The 20,096-nt window shown below is 37.2% G+C and overlaps 2 protein-coding genes across 5 annotated transcripts in view; one reads left to right on the top strand and one right to left on the bottom strand.

The window, feature by feature from the left end:
- PIBF1 (progesterone immunomodulatory binding factor 1) overlaps positions 1–649 on the bottom strand; it is a 106,826-nt gene extending 106,177 nt beyond the window's left edge. For 2 of the 3 annotated variants that reach the window (XM_040090293.2, XM_040090320.2), the window contains exon 1: positions 355–649. The gene's annotated coding sequence lies outside the window, so the exon portion shown is untranslated. The remainder of the gene's footprint in view (positions 1–354) is intronic. The other variant, XM_040090338.2, reaches the window with a different exon arrangement.
- On the top strand, positions 118–19,934 carry DIS3 (DIS3 homolog, exosome endoribonuclease and 3'-5' exoribonuclease). Of its 2 annotated transcripts, none has more exons than XM_040090272.2 (21): positions 118–369; positions 2,564–2,721; positions 3,400–3,593; positions 3,706–3,779; positions 4,841–5,008; positions 5,990–6,154; positions 7,074–7,187; positions 7,278–7,415; positions 8,471–8,617; positions 9,377–9,493; positions 10,314–10,415; positions 11,019–11,083; positions 11,186–11,270; positions 11,843–11,970; positions 12,424–12,510; positions 13,146–13,302; positions 14,876–15,090; positions 16,160–16,328; positions 16,705–16,863; positions 17,280–17,402; positions 19,380–19,934. In XM_040090272.2, exons 1-21 carry the CDS (start codon positions 118–120, stop codon positions 19,467–19,469), a joined length of 2,907 nt encoding a protein of 968 aa, XP_039946206.1. In that variant the 3' UTR covers positions 19,470–19,934. The 2 variants fall into 2 exon arrangements, with proteins under 2 accessions (XP_039946206.1, XP_039946216.1); XM_040090282.2 differs by lacking the exon at positions 118–369 and adding an exon at positions 537–673 and having other exon boundaries at positions 19,380–19,912.
- Positions 19,935–20,096: the final 162 nt, after the last annotated feature.

Genomic DNA, 20,096 nt, shown 5'->3' with positions numbered 1-20,096 from the left:
CGCGCGCTTCGGCCTCCCCTCAGCGCGGCGGGGGCGGGGCCGCGCGCCACGCCATCACCGCGGCGACCGGAGCGCCGCTTCCCGCTTCCCGCGCCGCTTCCCGCCGCCTCCCGCGCCATGCTGACCTCGCGGACGTTCGTGAAGCGCACGCGGGCGGGCGCGGTGGTGAAGGTGGTGCGCGAGCATTACCTGCGCGACGACATCGCGTGCGGCGCCGCCGCGTGCCGCCTCTGCCCCCCCGCCGCGCCCGCGCCCGGCGCCGCCAACGGGAGCGCGCCCGGGCTGGAGGCGCGGCCCAGCGGCCCCGCCAGCAGCCTCTGCCCCGGGCCGCACTTCCTCCTGCCCGACACCAACCTGCTCCTGCACCAGGTGAGCGCCTCCGGGAGGGAGGGGACGGATGGTGTGGCCGCCTCAGCTCTGGGGAGGGCCCGCCGCTGCCTTTTTCTAGGCCCGCTCCACGTGGAGGCTCGAGCCTTCCCTGCGCCGCCCTTGTTAAATCCCTGTGGGTATAGGTTTCCGTGTGGGTTCCGGCGTCGCGCTGGAGAGGCGCGTTTGGCAGCGCGCTGCAGGCTTGGCTCCTCCCGTGCTTCCTGTGGCTGCTTGATCCCTGCCTGGGTACACTTGTCTTTCCCTGCCAGCTCCTGAGGAGAAGGCGGCAGCATTAGAGAGCCGGGTCTGGTCTTTGACTGTGTTCTAGTTTTATGGGGGAGAGTGTGTGTGGTGTTTTTTGGGGTTTTTTTTGTTTGTTTGTTTTTGGGGGGGGCTGTCTTGTTTGTTTTGTGGTTTTCTTTTGTTGTTGTTGTTGTTTCGTTGGGTTTGGTTTTTGTGGGGTTTTCTTTCTGCCTGATTCGTAGGAATAAAGAACAGTAATTAGTTAGTTAGTTAGTTAGTTAGTTAGTTAGTTAGTTTGTTTGTTTGTTGTGATCTGATACAGGTGTGAAAATTCAAGCGGAAGTTGTTGGTGGACTCTAAAGTAGCAATTGGGATCTTCAAGTCCTCACTGAATTTTTGGATCTTCTGTGGTTGCTGAATTTTTCTAAATGCCTCTTCTGTTTTTCAGAGTGTAGATTTAGGTTCTTTATACTGTGATGTTGATTTCATGTAACAAATAGAAGGTGCAAAATAATCCCATGTACAACTCTGGAAGTACAAGGGCAATTTTTCTCTGCAGCCCATCAATAGCTGTGCAAAGGTTTGAGTCTGAATGGGGCACACAGCAGACTTTGAGGCTGGGAGGAATTCCCAAGCCTGTTGTTTAATTATTTTCTTTCATTGTTTTTGAATACCTTCGTAGAAGGTAGAACTGCCCTGTGCACACATTGGAGACTGTAACTAATTTCATGAATCCTAACATGGAGTAAGTATTCTGGAGAGCGGCACAACACTTGTGTGTTTTAGCAGACATCCCAAAAGTTGTAAGGATCTTTGTCCCAAAACAGCGGGTCAAGGGATGTTTTCAGCCTCTTACAAACAGACTACTTGGTGTCTGTTGGTAAAATATGTATGTGTGTCCTATAGAATGCTCTGAGAATGTGCCAGGGTGTGCTGACATGAACTGGAGAAGTAGGGATTAGGAAGTCTTAGTAGTGGTAGGGAAAGGTTTTGACTAGAAACTGAAAGAGTTTTGCCACAATAAGACGTGGCCTGGTGCTTCAGCTTATACATAGAATAATGCTGGATTTCTTCCCCTATGAACATGTCTCTTAATCTTTCAGGTCATGATAACATCAGGTTCACAGGAGCTTGGTCTGGTATTGCTTTTCATTCTTTTAGCTATGCCCTCTAGAGCCTTACTGCTTTCTCATTTTGCAGCTGGTTTTGCACAGTTAATTGCCATAAGGTTAGGAAGTGAAGCTCCCATCTTTTTCTCCCAACATGTTTCATAGATTTCTAGTGAATATTTCTCTGTCTTGATGTCAGGAATTGGCAAAGAAAAGTGCTAAAAATGTAACAAAATTCCTTAAAAAAGGAAAAGGTCTTTCAGAAGCAAAGAGCAGCTCACAGAATGCCTACTGATTTGACTCCAAGGAAATTTAAATTTCAGTTTAACAGTGGGTTTGTTTCTGGAGAACTCAAGCCTACACATACATAGGCACATCAGCTGTATAAGAGTAGTTGGGTACCATTTTATGGCTTGTATTCTTCACAAAGGCAGACAGCCTGTAAATTAAGTCAGATTTCTGTCAGATTATGCATAGTTGCATTTTGTTTACTGAGGGGAAATTTAATAGGAACCCATTCGATGTAAGCTAAATTTGTAGTGTACACTCAGATTTGTTTGGAATCTTCTGCACACTGGGGGTGAATTTGTTGGAAGTCAGAATAAGTCCTTATCTTCAGGTCACAGAGAGGCTGGAAAATCCTATTTGACTTTTTTTCTCACAAGGAAGAGAAAGCAACTTAACATGCTGTTCAGTTTTCCTGGTGGTGAGAGAAAAAGGCTGAAGGAGTGCCACTCATTATTCATGTTACCTTTTCATGTATTAGCCTAGGAAATATTTCAAGTCCTGTTATTGGATAGAATGAAATAGCAACTTTGATTCATTTCCATTTGGTTCCTCAGATTGATATCCTTGAAGATCCTGTTATTAAGAATGTCATTGTGCTGCAGACAGTCCTACAGGAAGTCAGGAATCGGAGTGCACCAGTGTACAAGCGAATTAGGGACATGATTCAAAACCCAGAAAAACATTTCTATTCTTTCACCAATGAGCATCACAGGTAAGGGGTGGAATGGATATAACAAAGTTGTTCTGATATCCAGTAAAAGAAAGTGGGAAGCAAAACTGGAATGTGTGGACTGGAGGAAAAATTAGACTGGTGTCTTTGAACTGTATATTTCTAAGGAATCCAGTTGGGAAGTAGTTGGTGTTCTAGGAGCTTTCTGTTTATAGTTAGTATAAATCTATATATGTTATGAAAAGGGGGTTAGAATATTGAATAAGCTTTACAGACAGCATTGTTATCTTGAGCAAAAAGGTATTGATTTTCCATTTTAGTGTCCCTTTTAAACATATTCCAATGCTTTATCAATATCATCAGCTTAGTCTAGCAGAATTCAAAAATCCATTAAGTTAGTGACAGAAAGCTTTAAGAAATGGAGATGCAATTAATTTGCCTTTATTTTTGCTCACAATTAGTTTCCAATACTGCTGTATCATAGCTCTAGGAATCTTGAATCCATAGTTTTAACAGCTTGAATGCAAACCTCTTCAATTGTCATTCGTGTCTCCAGGCCCTTCAGTAGCCTAATGTTACATGTTATAAAAATGGGTACAGTAATGATTCTTTTGGCCTGACAGCCTTGATCTTGTTTGTCTGAAAATTTTAAGTATAGATAGATGCTGGGAATTGTTTTGGTTTGTCAAACACCCCCCTTTGCTTTTAAAATTTATTTAGAGAAACATACATAGAGCAAAAGCGGGGAGAAACTTCTAACGACCGCAATGACAGAGCCATTCGGGTAGCAGTGAAATGGTACAATGAACACTTGAAGAAGACGGAGGATGAGGAAAAGATTCAGGTTATCTTTTTAACAAATGACAGAACCAATAAGGAGAAAGCTCTGGAGGAAGGAATAACTGCTTATACATGTAAGTGAAGTAGTATGTGTGTTTAATTTATTGCTCAAATAAACTGAGCAGTCACTTTATACCTAAATCCCATGCATCTCTTGTATAAATATTTATGTATGTGCTTTTGTAGGTGAGGAGTATATAAAAAGCTTGACAGCTAATCCTGAGCTTGTAGATCGTCTTGCTTGTGTGTCTGATGAAGGGGTATGTGTTTATTTTCTTTTTATAAAATAAATTGATTCCAAATGGGTTGCAGTACAGTATTGCATCCTGTGTGTCAGGGTACTGCCATCAGTTTAGTATACAAGAGTCCAGACCTTATTACCATTTTGGCAATTTAACTTTTTGACAACTGAAAAGTAAAAATGAAATATTACAGCTGTTTTCAGTTCTACATATATGCCAGTTAGTATGTATCTTGTTATCTGTAAAAAGCCAGTTGCTTTAGATACTTGTTGTGAAAATGAGAATAATAACCGTTGGTTAAATAAAGTGTATAAATGAGCAACAATTGGAACAAAATGAAAACAAAATATATTGCAAATCATTTAGATATTTGTTTCATGTCTGCTGGAAAAATTAAGTTATTGATCAAAAGCATTTTTACTTGGTGATAAGTTGACATAAATGCAGGCTGCAGCTTGAAAGATGAGCTACATGCTCTTCTACTTCCTTGTGTTTTATCAGAATCAAGATTTACATGTTTACATGCAACTGATGTAGCTGAACACTCACCAAAAAAATGGGAAAGTTAATTTCATCAGAGTTAGTTTTAACAAAATAGAGGTCTGTGCAAGAGGGGGAAGAAAGTGGAGGGCTCAGGTATTCTCAGTAGTTAACTGTAGATCATTCAGGTGTAAGCAATTGTCTGACTGCTCACAGTAATGTATTTTCATTATAATGTATATGTATGTTTCCTATAGCTTACAGTATATATACTGTCTGCCATACTCTACTACACTAATATATTCTTTGTTAAGTATCTCTTTAGTCACTATATCCAAATCAACATAAAATTGTGCAGTATGTTTTTAAGTAACTGCAGGAAAACAGGAGAAGTTCCTAGAATGGCCATATTTTTATGCTTTTGATGGTTCATTAGTAAAAGTACTGCTTAATAACAGTTTTTCATTATCGTGCATATTCGTAACTACACAGTTACAATTAGGGAGTTACCTTGAGTGTGTCATGTTCCTCAGTTTTGACATTAACATGAATATGAAATACTGAAAATTTCCTCTCCTATTTTTATTTTTTTCCTAAAGAAAGAAATAGAAGGTGGAAAAACAATATTCCCAGAACATATTCCTCTTAGCAAATTGCAACAAGGAATAAAAACTGGTATTTACCTTCAAGGAACTTACAGGGCAAATAGAGAGAATTATCTTGAAGCTACAGTATGGGTTCATGGAGATGCTGAAGAAAACAAAGAGGTGAGTTTTAATTTTACCTCCATGCTGTAAACTTTAACTAGCCTTAGTAATGACTTAGAACTTAATTCTTTTGTGGTGACACATGTTAAAATGGAGCATATTAGTAGTTTTTTGCTTGTCTTTTTTTTCTGATGTCTTTGTGCTGATGTTTTCAGTTTTTAGTTTTATGGATATAGACTGCTGAAATGCTGACTATGCTCTTTTTGAAAAAAGAATAATGTATTTATAATTACAGTTTCATAAAGTAATTGGTAAAATAAAGACGAATCTTGGTTGTTAAGTTTTTCAGTTGACCTCTAAACAGTTTTAAAAATCACTTTGAAATACATGGTGAAAGACAAAGGAACAAGTGTGTAGGGGGATTTTCAGAAAAAAGCCAGTCATGAGCCCTTGTGGGGTTCTCCTGCTTTGTTTCCCCCTTCTATTTTCCTGCCTGGTGAGGGGTAGATGGGCTGTTTCCCACTCAGCAGGTAATCCATCTATCTGCCTGCTGGATTCTCAGTTGGTGCAGTTGTACAGATGCTGTTTAAAGCAATGTCAGTTGTCTGCTCCCTCCCTATTTGTGGCAGCTGGAGGTACTTCTCTTGTCTCTCTTCCTCTTTCTCAGTAAAATGTGGAATCATCTATCCTGCAAAAATTAGATTTTCTGACCTAATTTAAAAACACAACAAAATCCACCACACACACACAAAAAAACAAAACAAAAAAACAAAACAAAAACAAAAACACACGCAGAAAAAAAGAAAAATCAGGGGGAAAACATATTTCTTGGAGAAGCAATTGGAATCTTGAAATAAGATCACCTGTACTGTAAGAAACCTCAGCAGAGAAAAAAAGGGCATCACAAGCATACTTTAAAATGTTCTTTGGAACGTCGAGTCTATCATACATGTTTACTGTTACACTGCTCTAGATTTGGGTCTTCTGTTTTCATCATCATAAATATTTGCATTTCCATTTTGTTTTCTAAAAAAAATCCAGATAATTGTCCAGGGACTGAAAAATTTAAACCGAGCAATTCATGAAGATGTTGTAGCCGTGGAGCTGTTGGCAAAAGATGAATGGGTGGCACCATCCTCAGTGGTCTTGCAAGACGATGGCCAGAATGAAGAGGACATTGAAAATGAAGAGGAGAAAGAAAACATTGTGTGAAAGAAATAATTTTACTAAACTGTGGTGTTACAAAGGAGATGTAATCTCTGGTGCCCTGACAGTGTTAGGCTTTAGATTTATATATCCTCTTTATAAAATACAGAATACAGAAATTATAAAACTTAATCATAGTTCTACAGTTGTGTTAAATACATGATGGTGGCTAAAATGGATCATTTTCAATAAGTCTTTGCTAGAAATTCCCACATACTTTATTAAGCTTAATGAATCTCAAAGTTAATGAATGGTAGTCATGTAAGAATGTAATTCTGTATTTACTGATGTGCAGATGAGGATTTGTTAGAGTAGGTGTTGCATCGTGCTAAGAGTCACCTTTTATAGGCAATACATGCATTTGGAACCTGTTGTAAAGTATTTTTGGGTCTTGCAGTAATTCTACTTAATGTGCATGCAGTACACATGCATGTATGCCCTGTACAAGAAGATAATTTCTTCAGAAATTATCTTTCCACTGAATTTCATAGGAATGTTTCTTAATAATTATGTGGAGAATTACTGGAGAATTTTCAGGCAGCGTAAAAGGACTCCAAAAAATTAAAATAATAGATTGTAAAATGACATGGAAAATGTTATTTGTTTGGGTTTTCTTAATGGACATCCTTTCAGAAAAATGAAGAACAGCAAAGAACAGCAGAAAAAAACCTGCAGAATGTTGCTTCTCCCACTGTTTCTGCTAAGTCGCATCACATACTGATGTGATTTCAGTTGTGTCACGTACTGCAAATATTAAAAGTCATGCAAAGCACAGGGAGGCACAGGAGATTCTATTTATGAAGTCAATAGAATTTATGTCCTTATAATGAGTTACAAAATGTTGCTACTAAGTTTTAAGTTACCCACGGTAGTCAAGCATGAGTTCAACCTTTTTTGTTTTTAATCTGTGTTCTGCCAGCTGAAGACTTCTGTTAACAAGGACATACTGCGGCCTACGGGAAGGGTAGTGGGCATTATAAAACGAAACTGGCGGCCGTATTGTGGGATGCTTTCCAAGTCACAGATCAAAGAGGTGAGGAAATAATCCACTTATTCTAAGTGAAGGGTTGGGTTTTTTTCCTTTATTTGGAAGTTAGCTGTTCCTTTTTCTGGTTTTTGGTAGGCAAGGCGACATTTATTTACACCAGCTGATCGCAGAATTCCTCGCATTCGAATAGAAACCAGACAAGCAGATACATTGGAAGGGCAAAGAATAATTGTTGCTATTGATGGTTGGCCCAGGAATTCCAGGTATCCTAATGTAAGTGTAGGCATTTTCTTCTGAACTTTCAACTATCTGGTTTTTTGTTTCTTAGGTAGAATATTTATTATCTGCAACACTAAGTAACTGCAAACAGTGCTGAGATGAGGTTTAAATTCTTTGAGTGCTGTTTGATGGTGCAAATTAAGGAAGTCCCTGAATGATTGAATGTGCACTTACCACCAGCTGTGGGGTTATCATACTTAAAAACTTACTCATCCAGTTCGGCAGTGAATGTACATGTGCTGCTTAAGGTACTTTGTGTAGATTAAGCAGGGACGTTAGTCTGGGTCCCTAGAAATGCAAATCTTTTGCTCTGATTTTGCTCATTCACACATACCAATCAATCACTGTTCTAGCAGATACTTGACAAATGCACCCAATGCAATCAAATTGCCAGTAGGGTAAAAGTAGTTAAAAGCTCAGCATAAATAACGGAGGCTGTATGAGAAACTGAGGCCACTGCCTTCCATCTGTACTGAACACTAGCCAGGTTTCAAAGAGTCTTCCATTGCTCATGTGGAAATGCACAGGTTGGATTGAAGCAGAGCACGCGTGTCTCCTGCTAGTTTACAGAAATAAAGGGAACGTGGAGTATATGGAAGAAGCATAAAGACAGAGACAGCGTTTTGTGAAGAAGTGAAGTGTGAAGAAGAAGGCAGAGTTGATGTGGTATTGAGGTGTGAGATGTGTGACACCAGACAAACCCATAGAGAAATGAGAGTGTATTAGTTCTGCTGCTTTTGCAGCAGTAGTTTTTCCTTACTGCAAAAATTATTTCATGTTTATAAATTTTGGAGCCATAATTGTGGAGAATTTAGAGCCATTCTAAGAAAAGAGTCTGGGTGGACTCAGTTCAGATTTACTGAATTAAATAAAAGTTTAAAAATAAATTTCTCTTAAAGATCAGAAAGTTAACCAAATTAAAAAATATTACTTATACTGTGTAGTTTAATTCAAGAATAACCTAAGGGTTAATGTTCTTAAGTACTTATTTTTGGACAAATGGCATTGGCTTGATATGTATGTGTGTATGTACCTATATTTTTCCTCAGGGTCATTTTGTAAAGAATTTGGGAAGTGCTGGAGACAAAGAGACTGAGACAGAAGTTCTTCTGCTTGAACATGATGTCCCTCACCAGGCTTTTTCCCAGGCTGTCCTTAGTTTTCTACCAAAAATGCCGTGGAGCATTACAGAAGAGGTAATAACTTGTAAATTATTGTAGCAATTACTGTGCCTTCCCCTTCAATGCAAACTGTGACGTTCTTGAATATCCCAATGCACCAGAAATAGACAAGAAATGTCCAGGACTGTTATGTCTTAGTGGGAACTTTTAAGCTGGATTTCCTATGGAAACAAGACCTCTTCAAGTTTTTGTATTTTAGCTAAAACTGCATTTGTTGGGGATGAATGTTTTAAGGTAAAGATGATACTGCAGGTTTTGTTAAAGAATAAAAATATAAAAGAAGGTTTTTTGCAAAGGAGAGAGATGGCTATTTTGCAAGGATGGATACTTGCAAACTGTGCAGTTCCTTTCAATTATCGCGTCATCTAAGCCTTAGAAAGCTAGACTTGAGAGCAGTCATATCCAAGACAAGTCATTCAGCAGGACATCAGTCAAAATTTCTCTGAAAAAAATATCAATTCCTCATCCTGTTAATTCTAAGATAATGATGAAACTATGGTTGTGTTCTGATTCTCTCCTCATTTCTTTAAAACAAACAAAAAAAAATTAGTACTTTATATGCTGTATTATTTTTTCTGTCATTGTAGTTTCTGCATACCTGTTTTGATCTTGTCATCAAACAAACAAACAAACCTCCCAAAACAAAATAAACATTCTGAAAATACTTGGTTGCTGGGGAAAATCTTACATAGTGTGCCTTTCTCAAATGGTCATTTTTTTCTTGAAAAAGGAAGGTGTTCTTGAAAACAATTTTTTGTTTCTTTTAAATTTCAGGATATGAAACACCGGGAGGACTTAAGGCATCTGAATGTCTGTAGTGTTGATCCTCCTGGTTGTACAGATATTGATGATGCATTACATTGTAGAGAAATAGGAAATGGAAATCTAGAGGTATTGTATCAATCTAGTAATTTATTTACTTACTTCTTTCTTTATTTTACAAACGGTGCAGTACTGGTAAATGACACATGCAAAGCTCCAGATCTCCTATAAATAAATGGTGTTTGCACAGCTGCAAGATGGTAATAAAAAAGGGAGTTTATTTCGCATCGTATCAGTGTCAAAAGTGGGAATTTAATGTCTTCTAAATTCAACCTGCTTTATCTTCATTTGGCACGAGAATTTACCATAAAATTTATTTACTGCTTTAGCTAAGTATTTACAAGGATATTTACAACTAGGACAAGAACTATGGGAAAAAAAAAAACAAACACAAAAAAGAGCTAAGCTACTGCTGTAATGCCTGTGTAGTTACTATTTTATTTTTTAAAAAGGGAGTAAAAAGCTACAGGCTTAACACCAGCTCTCTACTCCCTTATATCTGATTCAGTGAGATTGTCTTCTTTAGAAATTAATTTGGAATTGTAATAGCAGTGTTGCTAGAATGGAAGGTCCAGAAAAGCAAAACCAAATTTTCTTTAGTCTTGAAGAATATTAAAGAGGTTATTTGGACCCTCAAAGAAAAGTTGCATTGGTTGTGAATATAACTTTCCCCTAAATGTACAAATGCCCTTTTTTTGAATCATTGCTGCAACTGTTCACTTTTTTAATATCAGTATGATAGGTTTTAACTATACTTATTATGAAATACAGGAGGTGCTGAAAGGAATTGGGGCTATATAAATTGGTTTGTAGAAATGTGGGAAAATTTTTTTCACTTTGAGAACTGTTTCTGTTTCATGAGGTGTATAACGTGATGCCTGTTTTTTAGGTTGGTGTACACATTGCAGATGTCAGTCATTTTATTCGCCCAGGAAATGCTTTGGATGAGGAGTCAGTAAAAAGAGGAACGACAGTGTATCTGTGTGAAAAAGTAATTGCTTCTTGTATGATTAAGTAGTTGGATTTTCATTGCTTTCCTCTTAAATTGTTTTCTACTTTCTGAACTAAGGAGAAAAAAAAATAGACAATTTGTCTAAGACAAATTTAATTTCTCTTTTATCTTTTAAAAGCCACTATCTGGACAATACCCCATTCAACTCTGGTTTTTGAAGCATTATTAGCATGTGGTTCTGAAACTAGAATACTGTTTACATTCCAGTCTAAAAATGCAGAAGTGTCCTGGTTTTGCCTTTTCCATTGGTTTTTGATTTTTTTTTTTTGTGATTGCTAAATCTCTGAAGGTTCCTATTATTTGCATTCATTAACACTGTAGACTCAGTCCTGATTATTTCTTCCAGACCATGATTTCTTTTCAGAAATCACTGTTGCTAGAAAGATGATAACTAAAATGAATCTTGAAATGAATTTTCTTAAACTGGCTTACTTTTCTTTCAGTAATCTGAGCTTTCCTGGCCAAAACAAAAAAAACAAACAAAACCAAACAACAACAAACCTCCAAGCTTTTATTATATTAAAAATCAGAAAGTTAAAATACTTATATATGAAGTATATTTTTTTGTTCTTTACTTTTCAGAGGATCGATATGGTTCCAGAGCTACTTAGTTCCAACTTATGCTCTCTGAGATCTAATGTGGACAGGTATATGTATATGATCCCTACTTTGATCCTGGCATGAAACTACAGTTGTTTATGTATTTTAGCAGATGTTCCCCTCCTTATCTCTCTCTCTTTCTCTTGTAGGCTTGCATTTTCATGTATATGGGAAATGAACCATAAGGCTGAAATTCTAAAAACCAGATTTACAAAGAGTATTATCAATTCCAAGGTAAGTCATGTAAATGTTATATGAAATAAAAAGCTGTAAACGGTATTATAAAAAAGTGATCAATAGACTTAAGTTTTCTTTCTAATTGTTATTTATATTTTATTCTAATTAGAATTAGAAAATGGTCCTGAAATACTAAGAATAAAGAAAATGTTTGATTCTTCTGTGTTCTCAGCCTCTCAGGCTGCACTGTTTATGTGTGCAGTTACTGTGTGCGTGATGCATATAGGGCATGGCTGATAAGTACCAGCTAATCAGTTAAATTCAGTGGATTCTGTAGATGTTCTGAAAATTTGGCTTCCAGTGTATAAAACATGTGATCAGCAAAAAAAAAACCAAAAAACCACTGAAAATGCCTGGTATATCTTAATATCTTGCATAGATCTGTTCTCATTTGTCCACTGTTCTTTGTGAATAACAGGCATTTAGGTATTGAACGTGAAGCTTTGTATTGTTGTGAAGCAAGTTAGGACAGCAAGCTGCACATTCTGCCAGACACAACAACTATGGGGGTAAATTTTTAGAGTGTTCAGTTATGTATCATGATGTCTGCTTTTTTTATTCTCTTCAAGGCTTCTCTTACATATGCTGAAGCACAGATGAGAATCGATTCAGCAGCTATGAATGATGATATTACTACCAGCCTACGTGAACTAAACAAATTAGCAAAAATTCTGAAGAGGAAAAGAATTGATAATGGGTAAGCCATGCAGTTACCTTTTCCCCCACCTTTTTTTCTGACTGTTCTTGCTGACAAAATATGTTATGGTTCTGTGTCCATTTTTCTAGTGAAAATCTTGTCAAAGAGAAGTATTTTGCCATTTTGATTTGCATTAAGAATGCTTATCCTTCTTTCCCAAAATACATAAACTTGGGATATTAACTTTTTCTGCAGGAGATTAATCAATATAGATCTCACAGAGTCATAAAAGCACAACTAGAGGAGTAGCATTTGAAATTTTAGGAGCTCCTGCAGTGTGTATTTGCATAACATTTCCTGCAAATTTGAACATTAATTCCACAACTTTATTTTTAATTTCTTCTGATTTTAAATTATAGTGTCAAGGTAGCCCCAGATGATGTTACAGGCTTGCAGCTCAGCTGCTCTGTCTGCTTTACTGTCATTTTCTGAATACCGCTTACTGTCTTGCAGAGCCTTGACACTTGCGTCGCCAGAAGTTCGTTTCCACATGGACAGTGAAACTCATGATCCTATTGATCTGCAGACTAAGGAGCTCAAGTATGCGTTTTATTTATTAGTTAATTCAGGATAGGGATGGAATTAAAGACATGTTTAATTAGTAACATTTAGTTAATAGTGTGCAAAGTTCCTGTAATAGTGCAGGACAGTCATAGAATTAGAGGATGGCTTGAGGTGGAAGGGACCTTGAAAGCCTTCCCAGTTCTAACCCCCCTGCTATGGGCCCTTACACTTTCCACTGGCCAAGGTAGCGTAAAGCCCCATCCAGCCTGAGATTGAACACTTCCAGTGGTAGAACATCCACAAATTCTTTGGTCAAGCTGATCCTTAAAAAGAGAATTCCTCTGTTTTACTGCAGTATTAATTAGAGAGTCTTGAACTGTATGCTTCATATGTGAACTTCTTAGGAAGAAGTCAAGATGTTTATCTGTTGGCCTTTTCAGGCATTTTAATGAGCATTTTTCTTTAATTTGATGGTTTAGAATATTTCAGGGTTCTTTTTCTTCTGACTCAGTATTTGGAGCTTAATAAGCATTGTTTATGCCCACTTGTGTAAATGTTCAAAACCACTAGTTAATATTATATAACATTGTTAGGATGTAGAATGTTTCTTCTTTAGGCGCTCAAAGTAAATGTCTAATGCTTTTCTAATAATAAAATATTTACTTTGATAGAGAGACAAATTCCATGGTTGAAGAGTTCATGTTGCTTGCCAATATTTCTGTAGCACAAAAAATTTATGATGAGTTCCCAGAGTTTTCCTTGCTCCGGAAACATCCTGCTCCTCCCCCATCAAATTATGACATCCTTGTGAAGGCTGCAAAGTCCAAGGCAAGTCTTTACCATGCTAATTGAGTGAATTAATTATGAAAAGCTGTATTTTCCCTCTGGTTGGCCCCTTAACTAGGAATAAGGGCTGGATAGCAGTATTTTAAAATTTTATCAGCTACACTTTGAAATCCCTGGTATTTTTAGCAGGATAATTGTACCTCTAGGTGAAAGAAAGAATCTCGAGCTTTCTAAAACCTTTCTTAGGTAAAGAAAACATACCCCTCTCTTTAAGTCTTGCATTGTAGCTCTTGAGAGCTGTGAATGTTTTTCCTCTCCAACTCACATACGATTTTTGAGGCAATTTTTGGCTTTGGATCACATACATTATTAATGTACTTAAAAATTGATCAGTCACATCAAATAGCACGTCTCACTTAAAGTCAGGAAGACAACGTGTTTATAGTTTCCATCTTCTCCATAGATCAGCTAGAGTTTTATTTAGCCTGAAACAAGTCTAATTTAATTAATGAGTCTGGACATAAAAAATTACTTTTCCAGTTTTAGGATCTTTTATTTGAGCTAAAGTTGTAATTTTGTAGTTACTGTGATGTACATTCACATTTCCTTTTCATTCAACTCTTTCCCTACCCCCTTTGTTTCTTAAGGTTGAGAGAGAAACTCCCAGATTCTCTCAGTGTGACATAAATTATCAAGCCTAAACCTAGCCCTTTTACTTTTCCACTGCTATAAAACTGAAGTAATGATAGTGATTTGATCTGTGTTCTGAAAATTATTTTTAAAGTACTGTTTTATTTGGACAGCTAAATTCCTGTGCATATGCAAACATGCTTTTTTACTACTTTTGACACAACCATCACAATTAGGTATTAATATGTTATATTTATAATTTTTTAACAAAAATGCAATTATCTTACCATAATGCAGGCATAATTTCATCTCTGGATCATACTTTATTGTCAGTGCTGTATGTGATGGAAAGAGCATTCAGCTGATCATGTGATGAAATTCGCCTTGTGTTTCTGGAAATCAAAAATGCATTATGTATTTTCACACTACCTGAATTTTTATCAGGGAACACTGGCAAGTGGAAAAAAAAAATGTCATACACAGTACTAGTTTTACATTTCACTTTTCCAAGTATTTCCAAGTATTATAATAATTTTGCAGAGGAAATACCATGAAGTCAATTACTTACCTTGTGTTTGGATGAGAATCTTTGTGTGGCATAAATACATAGGTTTTGGGGTTTGTTTTTACATTTTTTGTGATTTAATAAAGGTATAGAAAACTCAAACCAAAGGAAATGAAACCTTGTTAATATTGGCATATTCTTAGTTCAGAGTGGGTGTCTTTTCTGAATTCCTAGGCTGCTGACTCAGCATTTTGTTTTTTTGCAAAGAGCACTAGTAATAATGAGGGAGTGACATGTGCATGGATGGATTTTGTTTGTTTGTTTGCTTTTGTAGCAGTAGCATTCCATCATGTTATCAGGTGTTAGACCTGTGCCAGTTGCTATGATTATCCTAGATGTAACTGTTACATATCTGCTTATATTCTTGATATTTGCTAGTAATACCTGACTTTTTTTGTTTCTTTTCTTCTCTCCTTTCAGAATTTGGTTATTAAGACAGATTCAGCAAAGGCTTTAGCTGAATCATTAGACAAAGCTGAATCTCCTACATTCCCCTACCTAAACACACTGCTGCGAATTTTGACCACTCGCTGCATGATGCAAGCTGTTTATTTCTGTTCGGGAATGGATAATGATTTTCATCACTATGGTTTAGCCTCACCTATTTATACTCACTTTACCTCACCTATTAGAAGGTACTTTGAAACTAGAAAGTTTCAAAGAGATAAGTGATTTATTTGTGAAGAAATTGTGGTGTTGTCCATTAAAAAAAAAAAAAGTTTCTGCTCAGCATTAGATTTCAGTTGAAGCAGCAGTAGCTTACATGGTGGTCCATCTTTACGTACACTCCCAGGTTTACTGTCCACAGCTCCTAGGGTTTAGTAACATTTAAAAAAAGATACAAAAATAATAGGAATGCATCTCTAATGCACATGTCTGACATAGAAGTGCACTTTGGGGTAAGTCAGCATTAGTCTTAGCTAGAGACAGGCAGAGTTTACTCAGTCATTTTTAAGATGGAAACTGTGTTTAAATTTTGAGATTGTTCTTTTCCATATGAAAACACTGGTAATTGGGAACTTGCTATTGGCAGCTGTAGAGTGCAATGAAACCATACCATGAAAAGTACATTAGTTTTTTTTCTTTTGACCACTGAGTTTTTTCTTTTGACCACTGAGTTTTGAAGAAAATAATTGTTATTGTGCTCCTTTAGAAACATTTCAAGTGAAATTTCTTGGATGTGGATTAAAATTCCAGTGCATTTATATGGGGAGAATTTGTGGAACTTCTACGAGTCCTAATGATAAATTTTAGTTCTTAACAGATGTATTAAAAAGTTCCTTGCTCAAGTTCTATTAAGTTATTTAACAAGAAGTTCAAATGTGATTATGCTTTGCAGATCTGTGCCATTGAAATACTATTCTACACTAAATTTGTCTCATTTCATGGGAAAAGGAAGAAGGGTTGGCTTGAAATGCCATGGTGAAAGACCATTCTTTAGTCCAAAAATACAACTTTGTTTCTTTTTCTGGCACAATAATGAATTTATCTTAGCAAACATAGCAGTATTCTGGCTCTGCAGTGCTTCTTCGGTCAGAAAAGAGAAGGATGCTAAATTAATAGAGGGAGTTTCCAGCAGACCATCATTATTACAAAAAAATCTATAACATTCACCAAAACAAACGTATTTTCAGAAACTTTTTTATTAATTGTGAGTAACTATGTCTTAATACGTCATGGATGAATTTAACCTCACCTCTGCAGGTATGCTGATATCATAGTCCATCGGCTTTTGGCAGTGGCCATAGGAGCAGACAAGACTTACCCAGAACTCACAGATAAACACAAACTGGCAGAGATGTGTAAAAATCTCAATTACCGACATAAAATGGCACAATATGCTCAAAGAGCCTCTGTGGCATTCCATACACAGGTAAGTAGTTCTGAGATGTCATGTTGAACTATGGACACTGCTAGGGCAAAACCAAGCAAAGTGCATAAATTATAAAGGCTGAGGGATGCTTTTGACAAAAAGCTTAAAACATTACTTTGCTCATTCTGAAAAACTCAGAATGGCATCTTGAGGATTCTTTTAGTTTTGTGCTTTTATAAATATGAATGCTTAATCCTACAGTAATGTTATAAATGTTTTATGTGATTTTTTAAAATCTTTCAGGATATGCTATGCAATTATCACTAAGTATACATGTGTATTTGAATGTTTTATTTTTCTGAGATAGTGTATTTGTAAATCAGAAGAGAATGTTCTCGTGCTTTTTTCTTATTTGTGTGTTCTACTTTTGTTACAGCTGTTCTTCAAAACCAAGGGAGTAGTAAATGAAGATGCATATATATTATTTGTAAGAAAAAATGCGATTGTGGTTCTGATTCCCAAGTATGGGTTAGAAGGAACAGTCTTCTTTGAAGAAAAAGACAAACCAACACCAAAACTGGAGTACAACAGTGAAGTATGTTCTTACCATTATCCTTAAGGTTCATTCTTAAATGCCTTTTTTTTTTTTAATTTGGTAAGCAAGCAGAATGGCTAAAATCTATTCTAGTCAGATTTAGAAGGGTAAGAGAGGCTTTTCTAAATGCAAACTCATTAATCTCTAGTAGTAATGCAACCAGTAGTCTTTTTAAGTCTAAATAAGTAGGTACTGACAGGAATCTGTTTCTGTAATAAATAGTACTGACATCTGATTATCTGATTAATTACTGCAAAAAATGTATGTACCACATATTAGAAGACTGAATAGTCATTACAGTAATTTATGGTTATTTTTATTTACATGTAACTGTGATATTTTCATGCAAAAATATTTTTTTGTATAGAAAACACAAGCTGTCGCAAGTAGTGAGTGTTCAAAATTTGAACTTTCAGGTGCCATCACTTACTGTGGAAGACACAACATTACATGTATTTGATAAAGTTAAAGTGGACATTATGTTAGATGATTCCAACATCCAACATCAGAAAATGCGGATGGTCTTGGTAGAACCCAAGGTAAGGCACAAAGTTCTTTGAACCATGTAATGTCAATGTTAAAAGATCATCATGTAGTAAAACTGAAATTTAATCCTGAAGAAAACACATAATTTAGCAGCAGTTTGTAATGATTGCTTCATATCCACTCTCAATAAAACACAGGTCTGCTTTCACTGGGTGTTGAAAAGAATAGAGCCCTTTAAATTAATCTTCCTTTCTGAGCCCATCAGGATAGTTCCACTGTTGGGAATGATGATGATTTGCTGAAGTAATGAATTGAATTTCACAGTTCTGTAATCAAATGTCCCTCTAATAACCTGCCAAAATTCCTTATGATCTTCTCTTTACTCCAGTGAATTAAAATATAACTGTGGCTGAGCACTGTATAATTGCTGGGTGTCAATGGCAGTTCTGTTTTATGAATCCCACAGTATAAAAATTCTCTCTTGATAATGTTGTAAAAACTGTGATGTCCTAATAACTGTCTCTAGTCTCAACACTTTTCAGTTCTAGCTTCTTTGTGGATTTGGGACACTGGGATTTTCACTAGCTCTCACATTTAGGCCTGATAAGTATTTTGCATGACATTACAAAATTGTGTTCTTAGAGTAAGGTACATGTAACTTTCTTGGTAAACAGATGTTTGCAGTAATTGAGTATCCCTTATAGAGGATAATATAAGCAAGAGCTTCTTTCTGTTTATACAGTCAAACATGATTACCTTTTTCCTTGAGAAATCAGGCTTCCAAACACATGTAAATATATCCTGGTCTTCAGGCTGTTGTATGAGCTTGAATTGTAGAATGGTTCGGGTCACAAGGACTTTTAACGATCATTTAGCTCCAAGCCCCCTGCCATAGGCAAGGACACCTTTCATGAGATCAGGTTGCAAAACCTCATCCAGCCTTGGCCTTGAACACTTCCAGGGATGGAGCATCCACGTCTTCTCTGGCCAAAGCTGTTCCACTGCCTCATCACTCAGAATAAAGCATTTTTTCCTATTACCTAAACTAAACTTAGTCTCTTTCAGGTAAGGGTGGGGGGAAGCCTTTCCCCCTTTTCCTGTCACTGTGAAAAGTCCCTCTCTGGCCTTGTTGTAGGCTCCCCTTACAGGTCCTGGAAGGCTGCTCAAAGCTCTCTCTAGAATCTCTTCTCTAGGCTGAACAACCCCAACTCTATGAGCCTTTCCTCACAGGAGAGCTGCTTCATTCAGCCCTCTGATCATTTTGGTGGCTCTCCTCTGGACTCTCTCCAGCAGGTCCATGTCCTTCCTGTGCTGGGACCCCAGAGCTGGATGCAGCACTGCAGGTGGGCTCTCAGCAGGGCAGAGCAGAGGAGCAGAATCCCCTCCCTGGCCCTGCTGCCCACGCTGCTTTGGATGCAGCCCAGGACACGTTTGGCTCTCTGGGCTGGGAGTGCCCATGGCTGGGTCATGTCCAGCCTCTCACCCACCAGCACCCTCAAGCCCTTCTCAGCACAACTGCTCACCCCTCAGCCTGTGTTGAATCCCTGCACTTTCAAAAAATGGGAGTAGACAATAAAAATTGTAGTAGAAAAGAGCCGTTGTGTGCTGTTGTACATTCACATGCTGAGCTGCCCTCTGCTTGTGCTCACCGACTCTAACTTGTCAAGAGCTTCTGGTGTGGGCATGACTCAGGAACAGTGGTGGAGCCACGACTCCAGTCTGAGGGACGCTTTGAAAACAGACACAAAGTAAGGCTAATGCAAGCAGCTGGTTGGGGTGCCAACACCCTGCTGGCTTTGTCAGGAGGTGTGCTGCTGCTTGTCTTTGCCTTTCCCAGCTTTTATTTCAGGTGAGTGTTGTACCTGTGATCATTCTAAGATGGTAGACCCTCTTGTAGGTGATTATCTAAATCAGAAGTTTCTGATGTTGACACAGTGTTTGTAAAAGGTCTCTACAACTAAACTCAAGTTTTACCAGGATAGCAAAAATTGAATAAAAATGTTCTGACTTCTGTTCTTTTCTTACTGTAGATATTAGGCAATTATATGCCTACAAGTCTTTCTGCAGAGGCAAGCAGCAAGGATGAACCAGAGAAAAAGAAAAAGAAGCTACAAAAATAGCTGGATATCAAAGTTAAGAAGAAATCACAAGTACTTACATATTTTTCCCTATGGGCAAAAAATGCTAGAAGCAGGTTTTGTTTACTTTTTAAATACACATTTTAATAATCTATAAAGAATTTTTTTTAAAGCTACTCTTTTATGACTATGAATGCAGAACAAGTTTTAAAATCATGTATATCTACACCTTTGTCCTGTGGGTGAAAATAAATACTTCTGCAAAGTGAAGAAATGATTGTAGAATTTCTTGTTAGTAGCCTTAAGGAAGGTTTGAGTCTGATAGAAGTCAGCACTTCTGTGCATTCTCTTTAGCACCTCAGAACTGAAAGAAGCAATTGAACAATATAGGTATTAAAGAAATGTCTTTATTCTGTTTCACTACTCAATTTACAATTAGACATGTTAAAGGATTCTCATTAAAACTACTGATATTAATTTAATGTAAACAATGACCGTTTTGTGCAATGTGTGCCAACCAATGCAGCGAGAACAACTACAGAAACAGAATGGTCAAGTGATTTCCATGGTAATTTGCACAGCAGGTTTCTTCTACAAATTAATTATACAAATGTCATAAAAAAATAGGCATGTTTCATAAAATAAATATTTCCATCTAACTGAAGACTA

This window comes from Hirundo rustica, chromosome 2 (assembly GCF_015227805.2).
Source record: "Hirundo rustica isolate bHirRus1 chromosome 2, bHirRus1.pri.v3, whole genome shotgun sequence".
NCBI lineage: Eukaryota > Metazoa > Chordata > Aves > Passeriformes > Hirundinidae > Hirundo > Hirundo rustica.
This window is presented reverse-complemented; position numbering and strand designations above follow the sequence as displayed.

What these genes read in the sequence shown, in the direction of transcription:
- DIS3 (XM_040090272.2), top strand. Translation starts at nt 118, where the DNA reads ATGCTGACCTCGCGGACGTTCGTGAAGCGCACGCGGGCGGGCGCGGTG. An exon ending in AGGAATAACTGCTTATACAT is followed by an intron (nt 3,594 to 3,705) that starts GTAAGTGAAGTA and finishes GTGCTTTTGTAG; the next exon opens with GTGAGGAGTATATAAAAAGC. An exon ending in CTGCAGACTAAGGAGCTCAA is followed by an intron (nt 12,511 to 13,145) that starts GTATGCGTTTTA and finishes TTACTTTGATAG; the next exon opens with AGAGACAAATTCCATGGTTG.